The sequence below is a fragment of the Sapajus apella genome, unplaced genomic scaffold, assembly GCF_009761245.1.
Source record: "Sapajus apella isolate SASKATOON/1434 unplaced genomic scaffold, GSC_monkey_1.0 scaffold2, whole genome shotgun sequence".
Classification (NCBI taxonomy): Eukaryota; Metazoa; Chordata; class Mammalia; order Primates; family Cebidae; genus Sapajus; species Sapajus apella.
The window spans coordinates 78983620-78998758 of NW_022436942.1; the positions used below are offsets into that span (position 1 = coordinate 78983620).

Consider the following 15139-nt stretch of genomic DNA (forward strand, 5'->3'; position numbering starts at 1 on the left):
TGCATTATTTAAAATGAAAGGTAACACATTAAGGACTTTGCTGTATCTTTTGATTGGCTCTCCTCTAGGAGGTAAACTGAGGTTTCTACTTTCCTCCAAGAGGAAGAGACAGAATTTTTGGCAAATAGGTCAATGCTGGGAACAGATGCCTGGCTGAGTGTTAGGAAAGAGGCAGTTAGAGGGATGTGTGGGTTCCTGGGAGGGTGTGGGTGGTGCCAGGCGCTATGGGAGTCAGAATCACATTTGTGCAAGATAAGACCCTTATGGGACAAGTAAAATCAACGTAGCTTCTTGGGCAGGGCGATCCTGATGAAGATGCTAGGGGTCAAAAGTGTGGCTCTGCCCCAATCGGGAGTGAAGTCGACAGGACTGAAGTGGAACAGAGAGCAGTACCACCCACCTTATCCTCTGGGGAAAAGAAAGCTCCTTCCCTTGCAACACAACTCCAGAGGCCTAAATACTGAGCACCAACGCAAGACAAAGTCCTTAAGCTTCTTGGAGCAAGTGGGGGAGCAGATAATTTCAGATGCAAAGTGCCTTTAATAAACAGAACAAAAGATAGGCGATGGGGGAGGCCTGGTGTGGTCAGGGTAAGCCTCCACGACATTTGAATGAAGAGGGGGCATTCCAGTCAAGGGGAACAGTGATCACAGAAGCCCCGAGTCACGAACCAGCTAAGGGTCTTAGAGAAAAGCTACCTCATAAAGCTGAGCAACAATAACCAGGGAACGGCGGACATGGGCCCTGATAGGGCAGGTCTTGGCGCTTCAAGCCATAGAATTGGATTTTAGGAGAGGTGGGCCTGCCGACAAAGCCAACAAGGTTTTAAGCCGAAGATCGCCATCTTATTTTAAAAGACCTCTCTGGCCTGTCTGCGAGGCTCTGTCCTTAGCTTTGTTTTGTTGACATTTTGATTAACGAATGAGGGCACCAACGGCGTGGGTGTTTCGCCTCCGGAGGGACTACTGGAGGCCCCGCCCCCGGGGCAAGGACGCGCCTCGGCCCCTCCCTCGCGGCCCCAGGGGCGTGGCCTCTGCCCCGAGTCCCGCCCCTGCAGTCCGGAACCGCGCGCTAGCTGCGGGAAGTCGCGGAGGAGAACCCCAGAACATTTTTTGTCGCCCATGGCCGTCGCACTCCTCGCCCGGGCCTCTGGCCCTGTTCGCAGAGGTGAGTGCGCTCGGACTCCGCATGGCGGGGCTGCGGCCCACGACTGGCCCAGCAGGCAGAGGTCCTGACCGCCGGCTTTTGCCCGCTCCAGGAGCGCGCGCGGCCTTTGCCCCAGTTGTGCTGCTGCTCGCGTCGGCCCAGCCCGGCCCTTCAGGGATCCCTGGCTCCGGCACGGACCGCTACTCCTCGATTGACCCCCGCCGCCCGCCCATTTCTTACGACTGCATCCACACCTCCCTCCCCTCATTACACCCCCAGTAGGGGTTCAGGGTGTGCCCTTCTTCCGGAGCCAGGCCTGGGATTGAACCAGATCCGCATCTGTGACCTTGGGCAAGGCAGCCCTCTCAGTCTCATTTGTCCTATGTGTAAAATGTCCACAGGGAAAATCAGAGATGTTGGGAGGATTAAATCACAGGGTGTGTAAAGCACTTTGCGCCTGGCATGTAACAGGTGCTCCATAAATGTTCTTGCTGGTTAATACAGTACCTTTCCTATCTTATGTGTCTCCAGCTGTAGCAACTGTGCCACTTATGGCCAGGGCTTCCTTTGCCTGGCCTGAATTACAAGGGGAACCCTTACTGAGAACTCTGCTAAGTGCTAGTTAGTCTCTCTTCAATCTTCCCACTCCTAGGAGCTGAATACTATTGTCCTCCACTTGTTATGGTAAAGGAGGCTCAGTGAAGTTTAAAAGCCTTGCCTCGCCGGGCGCGGTGGCTCAAGCCTCTAATCCCAGCACTTTGGGAGGCCGAGGCGGGTGGATCACGAGGTCAAGAGATCGAGACCATCCTGGTCAACATGGTGAAACCCCGTCTCTACTAAAACTACAAAAAATTAGCTGGGCATGGTGGTGCATGCCTGTAATCCCAGCTACTCAGGAGGCTGAGGCAGGAGAATTGCCTGAACCCAGGAGGCGGAGGTTGCGGTGAGCCGAGATCGCGCCATTGCACTCCAACCTGGGTTACATGAGTGAAACTCCGTCTCAAAAAAAAAAAAAAAAAAGAAAAAGAAAAAAAGCCTTGCCTCAGGCCACAGAGCTGAGGTCTTATTACTATTGGCATTATACTGAGGACTGAAGGATGGAGTGTATGAAAATGTCTAGTGAGTATACTAAGCATTCAATTAATACGGGGTTTTCAGTGGCAGCCGTGGACATTTTGGGCCAACAGTTCTTTGGGGACAGTTCTTTGTTGTGGGGACTGTCCTGTGCCTTGTAGGATGTTCATCAGGATCCCTGACCCCTATCCACTGGGTACGAATAGCATTCCCCTCCTCTAGTTGTGACAACTAAAATTGTCTCCAGACATTGCCAGATGTCCCTTGGAGGGCAAAATCCTCCCTGGTGGAGAACCACTGAGTCAGTGGGCCACTAGTATTCTTGGAGATCTCGTGCCTTCCCCTTCCACTGACTTCTGCCCTTGCTGACAGCTCTCCATCCTAGAGACTGGCGGCAGTTACACACCATTTACCAGTCTGTGGAACTGCCTGAGACACACCAGATGTTGCGTCAGACGTGCCGGGACTTTGCGGAGAAGGAATTGTTTCCCATTGCAGCCCAGGTGGACAAGGAACATCTCTTCCCAGCAGCTCAGGTGAGAGTGCAACCTCAACAGCCCATGATGGCGGTCTGCCCTCTGCTCCTGGATAAGTGGTGGCAGTGACAGCCAGGGGCACCCGAACTGTAGTAGAGGAACCCCAGAGCAGAACCTGGAACCCAGAAAATGCTCTGGAAGTTTCCCTTGTCCAGCGTGTGGCCAGTAGCCAGGATTTAACTTCCAGGATAGCAGTAATTTGCGGTGGATGGTCAGTTGCTTACTGTGGGCCAGACACTGTGCTAATTGTCATAGTGCTTTTAGGGTGCGTGGCATGCGCTGGGCACTGTTGTTGAGATGGATTATCTCTTCTGTTCCTCAGAATGGTCCTGTGAGGTGAAGGCCCTATTACTATTATTATTTGTTATTTATTTATTTTTGAGAGAGGTTCACTTGTTGCACTCAGGTTGGAGTGCAATGGTGCCATCTCACCTCACTGCAACCTCTGCCTCCCAAGTTCGAGTGATTCTCCTGCCTCAGCCTCCCAAGTAGCTGGGATTATAGGCATGCACCGCCTAATTTTGTATTTTTATTTTTATTATTATTTTTTCTCTTTTTTTCCATTTTCTTTTTGTCTAAACTAGAATAACCAGTTTATAATTTTGTATTTTTAATAGAGACAGTGTTACATCATGTTGCCAGCCTGGTCTCGAACTCCTGACCTCAGGTGATCCACCCGCCTTGGTCTCCCAAAGTGCTGGGATTACAGGCGTGAGACACTGTGCCGGCCAAAGATACTATTATTATGTACCCCATGGACTCAAACTTGTGAAGGAGTTCCATAACGTACCCAGGGTCATGGAGCTCATCAACTACAGAGCTTCTGCTCGACCTGTTTTCTTTTTTATTCACTTATTTTTTTTAGATGGACTCTCGCCCTGTTGCCCAGGCTGGAATGTGGTGGCACAATCTTGGCTCACTGCACCCTCCATTTTCTGGGTTCAAGCAGTTCTTCTGCCTCAGCTCCCAGTAGCTGGGATTACAGGCACTCGCCACCATGCCCTGCTAGTTTTGTACATTCAGTAGAGAAAAGGTTTCTCCACGTTGGCCAGGCTGGTCTCGAACTCCTGACCTCAGGTGATCCACCTGTCTTGGCCTTCCAAAGGGCTGGGATTACAGGTGTGAGCCACTGCACCCAGCCTGCTGGAACTGTTTTCTGCCCTGGGAACCAGAGTTTCCCATCAGTATGCTCCCTCCCATGCCACCGTATTCTTCCATTTGCATTCAGTCTATCTACAGTTACGTGTTGAAGATGTTACTGCTGTACCCTCTGACTAGCAAGATGTCCAGCATCTGGTATAAACATTCAGTAGATAGTTGTTTAATTAATGATTTGTGAAAAGTCAAACCTTGCTGACCTCTTCTTCTTGCCTATTTTTTTTTTCTATTTTAATTTTAGTTTATTTTTGATTTTTTTTTCGAGACAGTCTCTGTTGCCCATGCTGGTGTACAGTGGTGCAATCTTGGTTCACTGTAACCTCCGCCTCCCGAGTAGCTGGGATTACCGCCATGCGTCACCATACCTGGCTAATTTTTGTATTATTATTTTTTTTAATTTTTGTATTTTTAGTAAAAACTGGGTCTGCCTTGTTGGCCAGGCTGGTCTCAAACTCCTGACCGCAGGAGGTCTGCCTGCCTTGGCCTCCCAAAGTGTTGGGATTATAGGCGTGAGCCACCGCGCCTGGCCTTCTTGCCTGTTTTGCAGTCTGAGGAGCTCTCGAGTTGCCCCCAATTACACGCTTGGGGGCCACTCTTCCAGCTTATTGCATCATGTGTGCTCAGTGTGCTGCTGGGCATGGTGCCTGGACTGTGGGGTACCCCGGAGCTCAAGCGGAGCAGGCGAGTGACATTCTGGGTGCCAGAATTAGTTGGGCAGCTTTCAGGTATTAGACATTTAACATCTTACTCACTCGTGTTAGCCCATTTAATCCTAAGGAAGTCCCTACCTAATCTAGTCTCCATTTTGCTTTCTGGAATGATTACAAGGATTGAGATGGCCAATTTCATGATGGCTGGTACCTGAAAAATGGTAGCCAGTCATACTATTATTGTTACTTTCATTAGAGCTGAGGAAATTGAAGCCTGGGGAGGTGAAGTGACTTTCCAAAGGGTTATTGGTCTGTGGAACTAGAATTCATAGCCCAAGGCTGTCTGGCCCTAAAGCGTTTCTCCATCCCCTGTTCACCTGGTTGTCCCAGAGGTCCAGCTGGCTGGCAAGGAGTGTCTGTTCTAGTGGGGAATGCTACTGTGGAGAGTTAGCTACCCCTTCATCCTTCACACGTGCACGTGTGCGTGCACACACACACACACACACACACACACACACAAGCACTACACACGTTAGTCTTAGTAACCTCGGCTGGCACTCCCTTCACCTTTTAGCTCCATTAGTGGAGATGTGAGAAAACCCAACATCTTTGTGAGTAGAAGAAAGAGGCTGAGCACAGTGGCTCATGCCTGTGATCCCAGAACTTTGGGAGGCTGAGGTGGGTGGATCACTTGAGGAGTTCAAGACCAGCCCAGCCAACATGGTGAAACCCTGTCTCTCCTAAAAACACAAAAATTAGCTGGGCGTGGTGGCAGACGCCTGTAATCCCAGCTACTTGGGAGACTGAGGCAGGAAAATCTCTTTAACCTGGGAGGCAGAGGTTGCAATGAGCTGAGATCACGCCACTGCACTCCAGTTTGGGTGACAGACCAAGACTTTGTCTCAAAAAAAAAAAAAAAGAAGAAGAAGTAGAAGAAAAATCAGCAGATAGGCCGTAGGAAAGCAGGAACAATGTAGGGGCACTTCCCCCAAGACCACTGTTCGAGACACGGCTGTGTGTTAGGACTCTTCCTGCAGAATGACAGACTGCCTGATGTATTTCTCCGGTAACTCCCCAGATTATCACTAGATTTACAGGCATAGATTTGTTCTGCATAAGAAAGCTGACAGTAGAAGCAAGACTTTTTGCCAGCGCACACTGAACTGGTTCTCTCTTGCTTGTTTTCTGGGGCTGGGAAAGTTGCAAGATATTCCTCCAAATCACGGCAGAAATGAGTATTGAGGGAAGACCTCAGGACACCAGCCTGCCACTCCCTTGTGGCCCACGGGGACTGCTCAGTAAGGACTTGCTAGACGTGTAAAGGTGTCTGAGAGCGTGATCCCATCTATCCGTTTTATCTTTTATGGGGTTTTCCCATGTCTGTAATCTCATGAGATTATCAAGAGTCCTGCTGTTATTCTCTTTGTGTAGATGACGAAGGTGCAGTTGTATGAATTGGCTCAGGTTCAGCGCTGGCTCGGTAGAGCTAGGGAGGAGTAGCACCCAATCTTCTGGTCTTTCTGCTGTTCCACGCAAACTGGGCTCTGGTTTGGGTGGCTGACGGGATGCACAGGTTATTCCTCAGGGCTTCTCTTAACTGAGGATTGAAACCTGTTGGCTTTTTGCTTTCATCCCTGGCACTGTGTGTGGCACCGTGCTCCCAGTTCCAGAAGGGAGTTCAGGGCAAAAGCGGGCAGGAGGGTCAGAGACTAGACATGCATAGATCATACGGCATGTTTGCAAAATTCCAGTGATACAGTCAGTGTTTCAAAATCCTGATGGCATTGCCATCAGTAGCTAACATTAAGGAGTGATTATATTCTTGGTACTTACACATATATATTTTGTTTATTTATATATTTATTTATATATTTATTTATTTTATTTATTTTTTTTTTTTGAGACGGAGTTTCACTCATGTTACCCAGGCTGGAGTGCAATGGCGCGATCTCGGCTCATCGCAACCTCCGCCTCCTGGGTTCAGGCAATTCTCCTGCCTCAGCCTCCTGAGTAGCTGGGATTACAGGCATGCGCCACCATGCCCAGCTAATTTTTTGTAGTTTTAGTAGAGACGGGGTTTCACCATGTTGACCAGGATGGTCTCGATCTCTTGACCTCATGATCCACCCGCCTCGGCCTCCCAAAGTGCTGGGATTACAGGTGTGAGCCACTGCGTCCAGCCTATTATTGAGTAACTAAAGTATCAGGTGAGGCTGGGTGTGGTGGCTCATGCCTGTAATCCCAGTACTTTGGGAGGCCAAGGCAGATGCATCACCTGAGGTCAAGAGTTCAAGACCAGCCTGGGTAACATAGGTAGACCCCATCACTACAAAATGTACAAAAATGATCTGGGTGCGGTGACATGAGCCCATGGTCCCAGCTGCTCAGGAGGCTGAGGTAGGAGGATCACTTGAGCCCAAAAGGTTGAGGCTGCAGTGAGCTATGATTGTGCCACTGCACTCCAGCCTGGGTGACAGAGCAAGACCCTGTCTCAAGAAAGAAAGGAAGGAAGGGAGGGAAGGAAGATGGGCAGGCTAGTTTTGGCTGTAGTGAACACAGGCATAGTCAAGATAAATTTAATTTTTAAAATTTGTTTTGTTTTGTTTTGTTTTTGAGACAGTCTCACTCTGTCATCCAGGCTGGAATATAGTGGTGTGATCTTGGCTCACTGCAACCTCCACCTCCCAGGTTCAAGCGATTCTCCTGCCTCAGCCTCCTGAGTAGCCGGGACTACAGGCATCCGCTACCACGCCCTGCTAATTTTTTGTACTTTTAGTAGAGACGTGGTTTCATCATGTTGCCCAGGCTGGTTTCGAACTCCTGAGCTCAGGCAATCTGCTCGCCTTGGCCTCCCAAAGTGCTGGGATTACAGGTGTGAGCCACCGTGCCAGCCTTAAAAATGAGTTTGAAAAGGAACTTAAAACATTGTGTATATGTGAAGGACCCACTGTTTCCCAGATACAAAGGCATCAGGTAACTGCAGGCTTGCCTTGTCTGTCACTACTGGCAAATGGGTCTTACCCCATCTTACATTTTCTCTGGGAGCCTGGAGACCACCAGCCTCAGCTTCATCAGTGCTGTTCCTATTCTCAGGGTGCAGGTCCAGGTTGCTGGGTGACAGACACCACGGACCAAGAGTGACCACTGGAGGGGGCTCTAGGAGGTCACCCTTTGAGATGGCGCTGAAGGTCAGGCCTCTCTCTGTAGAAAATACTAAAGTATTGAGGAGGGCCTGGCTGCTGTTAGTCAATTACCATCAACTTACATCGGTCAGAGACAATGGATAAACCTGAACCCATGCTTTTTTCCCTTGGCTGCTTTTAATTTTTTTTTTTTTTCTGAGATGAAGTCTCGCTCTATTGCCCAGGCTGGAGTGCAGTGATGCAGTCTTGGCTCACTGCAGCCTCTGCCCCACAGATTCAAGCGATTCTCCTGCCTGAGCCTCCCAGGTAGCTGGGACTACAGGCACGTACCGCCACACCTGGCTAATTTTTATATTTTTAGTAGAGATGGGGTTTCACCATGTTGGCCAGGATGCTCTTGAACTCCTGAGTTCTGGTGACCTGGCTGCCTCGGCTTCCCAAAGTGCTGAGATTGCAGGCATGAGCCAGCGCTTAATTTTATTTTGGGTTTCTTCTTTTTGATGATCTCCTCTCCTTCCTCTCCTGCCACCCCTTTTTCTTTCCCTCGGTGCTGGTCTCCCTCCGTCTCTTTTTCAGGAGGCCCTGTAACAAATGCACATGACCCCAGTTATTGCTTTTGTTCCCAGTTTTTTTCTAGAATGTTCCCGTGGCTGGCCACAGTATGTTGCCTGAAATCTAGAGATAAATTTCAGAGTGAGAAAGCCTGGGAAACAGCCTCTGTCACCACTGATAAAATGGGGTGAGGTGACTGCATCCAGGCTCAGGAATCGGGTGGGGAAGGCCGTGCTCTCACATGGTGCTGCCCTAGGGCGGCGCTCCTCTGTTTTAAAATTTGCTGTCTCAACACGAGAGTGGGAGTGGGAGTAAGTGGGACTGCCATGCCTTTCACAGACAGAGGCAGATGCTTTAGTATTTTTTTAGAATTATTATTTTTTTGTGATGGAGTCTTGTTCTGATACCCAGACTGGAGTACACTGGTGCAACCTCGGTTCACTGCAGCCTCTACCTCTCAGGTTCAAGCAATTCTCCTGCCTCAGCCTCCCAGGTAGCTGAGATTACAGGCATGTGCCACCATGCCCAGCTAATTTTTATATTTTTAGTAGAGACAGGGTTTCACTGTATCTAGAACTCCTGACCTTGTGACCCACCCGCCTCGGCCTCCCATAGTGCTGGGATTACAGGCGTGAGCCAACATGCCCGGCTGGTAGACACTTTAAAAGGAAACGCTGTTGGAGGAGGGAGGACAGGAGCTGGGTGAAAACTGTGGGCAACGGTATACGCTAGCGAGGTCCTTTGGGTGTGGGGATTGTGAATTCCTGTAACTTTTGATTCTAGCTCAGTGAGAAGTGTCTCGTTAGCCAAAGAGAGGCAGTCCTGTATAGACAGGAGGAGGCTGGGGTTCTCTCTTGCCTCCTGGTGGCCTAGACCTGGCCACTGATGCCCACAACCCTTTCTATGTGCATTCCCTCATCTGTAAGGAATACAGGTTCACCCTCATTCTGCTACCTGTCGGGACGTGTGACCAAGCATTTTAGGTGAGTATGAAGAACTGAACGAACCTAAAGGAGTGTCATCCGTTTACTTTCCTTCTGGGAATTTGGGTTCCCACTGTGTTTCTGGGGATGAGATGGCGTTATGGAGTGATTGAGTCATTTATTCCAGGGTTTTATACCAACGAACTCGGGGGTGAAGAGGAAGGCATGTCTTGGTGTCTGGGGAGATCGGAGGTGTTTGCAGAGGGAGGCAGCTTGAGCTCGTTCAGTCTCGTGCTGCTTTGCCAGAAGGCTAGAGAAAGAGGCTTGTGCCTAGGCCTGACCGTGAGTCTGGGACATCTGCATATTTGTTTTTGTTTTTTTTGTGTGTTTTTTGAGACAGGGCCTCACTCTGTCGCCCAGGCTGGAGTGCAGCCTTGACCTGGGCTCAAGCCATCCTCACGCTTCAGCCCTTGAAGTCGCTGGGACCGCAGGTGTGCACCACCATGCCTGGCTCATATATTTTTATTTCTAATAATTTTTTGTGGAGATGGGGTCTCGCCATATTGGTGAAGCTGTTCTCAAACTCTTGGACTCAGGTGATCCTCCTACCTCCATCTCCCAAAGTGCTGGGATTACAGGCCTGACCTACCACACCCTCTTTTAAAGTTTTTTTTTTGTTTGATATGGAGTTTTCACAGTTTGTTGCCCAGGCTGGAGTGCAGTGGCACAATCTCAGTTCACAGCAACCTCTGCATCCCAGGTTCAAGCGGTTCTCCTGCCTCAGCCTCCTCCTGTGTAACTGGAGACCTGCATATTTTTAGCACTTGGTAGAGTATTGTCTAACAGCAGAGGCATTCCTTAATAAAATACTTTTTTTTTTTCGAGTCAGAGTCTTGAACTGTTGCCTGGGCTGGAGTACAGCGGCATGATCTCGGCTCACAGCAACCTTGGTCTTCTGGGCTCAAGTGATTCTCCTGCCTCAGCCTCTGGAGTAGCTGGGATTACAGGCACCCACCACCACACCTGGCTAATTTTTTTTGTATTATTAGTAGAGACAGGGTTTCACTATGTTGGCCAGGCTGGCCTCAAACTCCTGAACTCGTGATCTGCCCGCCTTGGCCTCCCAAAGTGCTGGGATTACAGGCGTGAGCTACTGTGCCTGGCCTTTTTTTTTTTTTTTTTTTTTTGAGACGGAGTCTCTTGCTCTGTCACCCAGGCTGGAGTGCAGTGGCACAGTCTCAGCTCACTGCAACCTCTGCCTCCCAGGTTCAAGCCATTCTCCTACCTCAGCCTCCCTAGTAGCTTGGATTACAGGTACATGCCCCCATGCCCGGGTAATTTTTATATTTTTTTGCTTGTTTCTTTTTGAAGTTAGGCAGGTTCTGTTGCAGTCCACATTTCCCACATTACTTGCCTGAGAGTAATATTATTATTATTGTTATTATCATTATGTTTTTGGTAGAGACAGGGTCTTGCTATGTTGCCCAAGCTGGTCTCGAACTTCTGGCCTCAAGCGATCCCCTCACCTTGGCCTCCCAAAGTGCTGGGATTACAGGTGTGAGTCACTGCTCCCGGCCAACTGTTACTGTTATTAAAAATTAAGAATTCTGCCGGGCGTGGTGGCTCACGCCTGTAATCCCAGCACTTTGGGAGGCCGAGGCGGGTGGATCACGAGGTCAAGAGATCGAGACCATCCTGGTCAACATGGTGAAACCCCGTCTCTACTAAAACTACAAAAAATTAGCTGAGCATGGTGGCGCGTGCCTGTAATCCCAGCTACTCAGGAGGCTGAGGCAGGAGAATTGCCTGAACCCAGGAGGCGGAGGTTGCGGTGAGCCGAGGTTGTGCCATTGCACTCCAGCCTGGGTAACAAGAATGAAATTCCGTCTCAAAAAAAAAAAAAAAAAAAAATTAAGAATTCTAAGCTCTTATCCTCCATTCATTCTCTCACTGCCCTTGGGCGTGTAGCAGTGAGCAGGAGCACACACAGTCTCTGCTTTCATAGTGAAGGCAGAAGACATTGATCCAGACAAGCATGTTCATCCCTGAGAAATTCCAGCTGCGGAGGTGCCGCAGGAGAGTGACTGAAGGATTTGACTCAGTGAGGCTGCGGATGGCAGCCCAGAGCAGGAGGCCTGAGCTGTGATCGGCAGGAAAGGAGGGGCGATAACCAGCTGATGGAGGGCCTCACTGCATAGGAAGCGGCGTGTGCAGAGGCCTGCGGAGGGGAGGCTGTGTGTGCGGGTGTGCGGAGGGGCTGGAGGAAGGTCTGTGGCTCAGGCTGTCCTGCTCCTTACCTCTGAGTTCCCTGAGGGCATCCTGTGCCTTCTGCCTGCTCGCTGCATGGCTGTGGATCGAGCGGGGAGCAGGTGCGGAGGCGGGCAGGACAGCTCGAATGAGTGGTGCTGTCGCACAGGTCTCAGCAGGGCTGGGTCTTCAGCATCTGGACTTGGGAATCCCTTGTTGGTGGCTGGGGTCACATGGCCTGAGTTTCTGCAGGAACTGCCTCGGGGGCAGGAGGGTTTGGGGTTGGGGAGGGTGGGTCTGCCCCCAGCAGCTGCCCATGCTACGCTGTCCTTCCCTGTGGCCAGGTGAAGAAGATGGGTGCGCTGGGGCTTCTGGCCATGGACGTGCCCGAGGAGCTTGGCGGTGCCGGTCTTGATTACCTGGCCTATGCCATCGCCGTGGAGGAGATCAGCCGGGGCTGCGCCTCTACTGGAGTCATCATGAGTGTCAACAATGTGAGTCCTCTCCCAGGCCCCTGGGACACACAGGTGAGGGAGGCTCCTGTAAGCGGGGAGGCCCTGGCCTCAGCTCCCAGCCCTGATCTCTCTGGAGACATCATAGGCCTTGGTCCGACTGGGTAGGCTCTGGAGAGAACAGGCCCTGAGGTGCAGCCCACAGGTGGGCAGGCATGCCTGGGCCGGGGCCTCTGACTGTTGCCCGCTGTCCCGCCAGTCTCTCTACCTGGGGCCCATCTTGAAGTTTGGCTCCAAGGAGCAGAAGCAGAAGTGGGTCACGCCTTTCACCAGTGGTGACAAAATTGGCTGCTTTGCCCTCAGCGAACCAGGTATCTGCCCTGTCCCCTCACTTGTCCTTAGGGCAACAGGCCCAGGTGGGGAGGAGAGGAAGGAGCAGGGCCCACTGCTTCGGAGGGGAGGCTCCGTGTGGTTGCAGGGTGAGTGCTCTTGCCTCCGAGGCGCTGGGAGGAAGATGGGCTTCAGGGTCCCCTGGTTTAGGATACCCAGCTCCTGCACGGCCCCTTTGCCCTCTGGGCCAGTCACTGAGAGCTTTGGGACCCTCATCTTTGGAGCCCGAGTCAGGGTCTCATGCCCATCAGCAGGGGGTGTAGAGGGGGAGAGGTGGTGCCCTTAGGTCGGGTGGGGTGGGGCCTGCAGTGAGCCCTGAGTCTGTGTGAGAGCAGGGAATGGCAGCGATGCGGGAGCCGCTTCTACCACCGCCCGGGCCGAAGGTGACTCGTGGGTCCTGAATGGCACCAAAGCCTGGATCACTAATTCCTGGGAGGCCTCGGCCGCCGTGGTCTTTGCCAGCACGGACAGAGCCCTGCAAAACAAGGTAGACACCCCAGAGAGGGCGTCAGCCAGACCCTGGGCTGCCATCATTTCAGTTTCTAGATCATTCTCACATTGGCCCAACTGGAACTGTTTTTGCTCTGCGCCTTCCCCAGAAGCTGGCAGAGGGTGTTGGGGCCTCCAAGGGAGGTGGGTAGGGGACCTGACTGGTGTTGGGTGTGCTGGTGTGAGGGTGTGGTTGAGGGGCAGCTCTGGGAAACCGCCTGCCTGTCCGGGACCTTTCAGGGCATCAGTGCCTTCCTGGTCCCCATGCCAATGCCTGGACTCACGCTGGGAAAGAAAGAGGACAAGCTGGGCATCCGGGCCTCGTCCACGGCCAACCTCATCTTTGAGGACTGTCGCATCCCCAAGGACAGCATCCTGGGGGAGCCAGGGATGGGCTTCAAGATAGCCATGGTGAGTGCGGCGGTCGGGATGACACCTTGGGTCCAGGCGCATGCCCTGCTGGCCAGCCACTGACCAGGGTGGTTCCCACAGCAAACCCTGGACATGGGCCGCATCGGCATCGCCTCTCAGGCCCTGGGCATTGCCCAGGCCGCCCTCGATTGTGCTGTGAACTACGCTGAGACTCGCATGGCCTTCGGGGCACCCCTCACCAAGCTCCAGGTCATCCAGGTAATGGTGGCAGCTTTGGGAGCTGGGCCTAGAGGCCAGATATTGGGAAGGAAGTGTGGCCTCCTCCCTGCTGTCTGTCCTCCTCCCCCTCTCTCCTGTCCTTTGAGGGGCAGCTGCTGACCCGTGGCGTGGGGTGGGGCTATTGCAGTTCAAGTTGGCAGACATGGCCCTGGCCCTGGAGAGTGCCCGGCTGCTGACCTGGCGTGCCGCCATGCTGAAGGACAACAAGAAGCCCTTCATCAAGGTGCCCACGGGAGTCCCCAAGGCATGGCCCAGAATGTGGTGGGCCCAGGGATAGGGGAGAGGTCAGGGCGGTCTCCACTCCTCAGCCCTGTGGGGAGGCTCCACAGGCTTCCCTTGCTGAGGGGCTGTATACAGGTGTGGGGAGGCCCCTCAAGGGAAGGCTCTGACCGCCCCCGCCATGTTTAGGAGGCAGCCATGGCAAAGCTGGCTGCATCGGAAGCCGCAACCGCCATCAGCCACCAGGTGAGTATGGGCGGTGAGCCCTGGGGGCCATCTGCCCCTCCTCCAGCCTTCCCCATGGTGGGGGCGTCCTCTCCCTCCTGAGCCCCTGTTCCCGTCTTAGGCCATCCAGATCCTGGGCGGCATGGGCTACGTGACAGAGATGCCAGCAGAGCGGCACTACCGCGATGCCCGCATCACCGAGATCTACGAGGGCACCAGCGAGATCCAGCGGCTGGTGGTCGCCGGGCACGTGCTCAGGAGCTACCGGAGCTGAGCCCGCAGCAGGCTGGCCCAGGACTGCGGGAAGGCACGGGAGCCCAGGGCCTCCGCCCCAACCCCGATTCAGAGGCTGGGCGGCCCAGAGGGGCTCAGCGCTGTCCACCCAAATCAGACTGCATGGGAATGAGGTCCCCAGCCACCGTCGGCTCCACCTCTGGGACTTGCTACCCCCTTACCACAGTACCTCGTGTTCTTCATGAGTGGCCTGGCCTCTTGGGGGTGTGTTGGAGGGGGGCTGAGTGACACTTGGGCACACCCCAGTTGTGCTCCTGGGGGCCTGGTGCCTGGCTTGAAGATCCAGTGGGACAGGCCCTTGGTGGAGTCTGCCTTTTCCTTGAGGTCAGGGGTCAGTAGTGGGGCTGGGGTCAGAATGACGAGGCCCAGGGTCCTGGTGCTGGGCAGGCAGTGGGACTGGGCCGTGGAGCTGGCCCTGAGGACCCTGAGCCCTTTGGAAAGTCTGATGAATGCTGGAGTCAGTGATTGGTGCTGTGCAACTGGCTGTGGGTAATAAACACACCTGTCCCCCAGTCTCTGTCCCTGCCCTCTCCTGGGTGCTGCCGGGAGGGATGGTGGTCTCTCACGTGCACGGAGCCCCCCTCTGGCAGGCCTCACCCTGAGAATGCTGGGAGTCTCGGGGAGGGGCCTGGCCACCTGGGAATTCCTGAGTTCCAGCAGGAGGCCAGGTTGGCTACGGAGGCGACTGAGGAACAGGAACCAGGTCCCGCAGGCCTCAGGGAGCGGCCCCCGAGCAGGGAGGGTCGGCCAGTCAGGGCTAGTGGGCTAGAAGGGGTTTTCTTTTTTTTTTTTGAGACGGAGTTTCGCTCTTGTTACCCAGGCTGGAGTGCAATGGCGCGATCTCGGCTCATCGCAACCTCCGCCTCCTGGGTTCAGGCAATTCTGCCTCAGCCTCCTGAGTAGCTGGGATTACAGGCACGCACCACCATGCCCAGCTAATTTTTTGTATTTGTAGTAGAGACGGGGTTTCACCATGTTGACCAGGATGGT

The 15139-nt window shown here is 53.0% G+C and overlaps 1 protein-coding gene across 2 annotated transcripts; it reads left to right on the forward strand.

Annotated features, from left to right (window-relative positions):
• The first annotated feature begins 972 nt into the window (after window positions 1-972).
• Window positions 973-14662, forward strand: ACADS (acyl-CoA dehydrogenase short chain). 2 transcript variants are annotated; one of them, XM_032241954.1, is made up of 10 exons: window positions 973-1167; window positions 2593-2756; window positions 11774-11923; window positions 12141-12252; window positions 12607-12758; window positions 13001-13171; window positions 13253-13390; window positions 13539-13634; window positions 13820-13876; window positions 13977-14662. In XM_032241954.1, exons 1-10 carry the CDS (start codon window positions 1122-1124, stop codon window positions 14127-14129), a joined length of 1239 nt encoding a protein of 412 aa, XP_032097845.1. In that variant the 5' UTR covers window positions 973-1121; the 3' UTR covers window positions 14130-14662. The 2 variants fall into 2 exon arrangements, with proteins under 2 accessions (XP_032097845.1, XP_032097851.1); XM_032241960.1 differs by lacking the exons at window positions 973-1167; window positions 2593-2756 and adding an exon at window positions 11154-11386.
• Window positions 14663-15139: the final 477 nt, after the last annotated feature.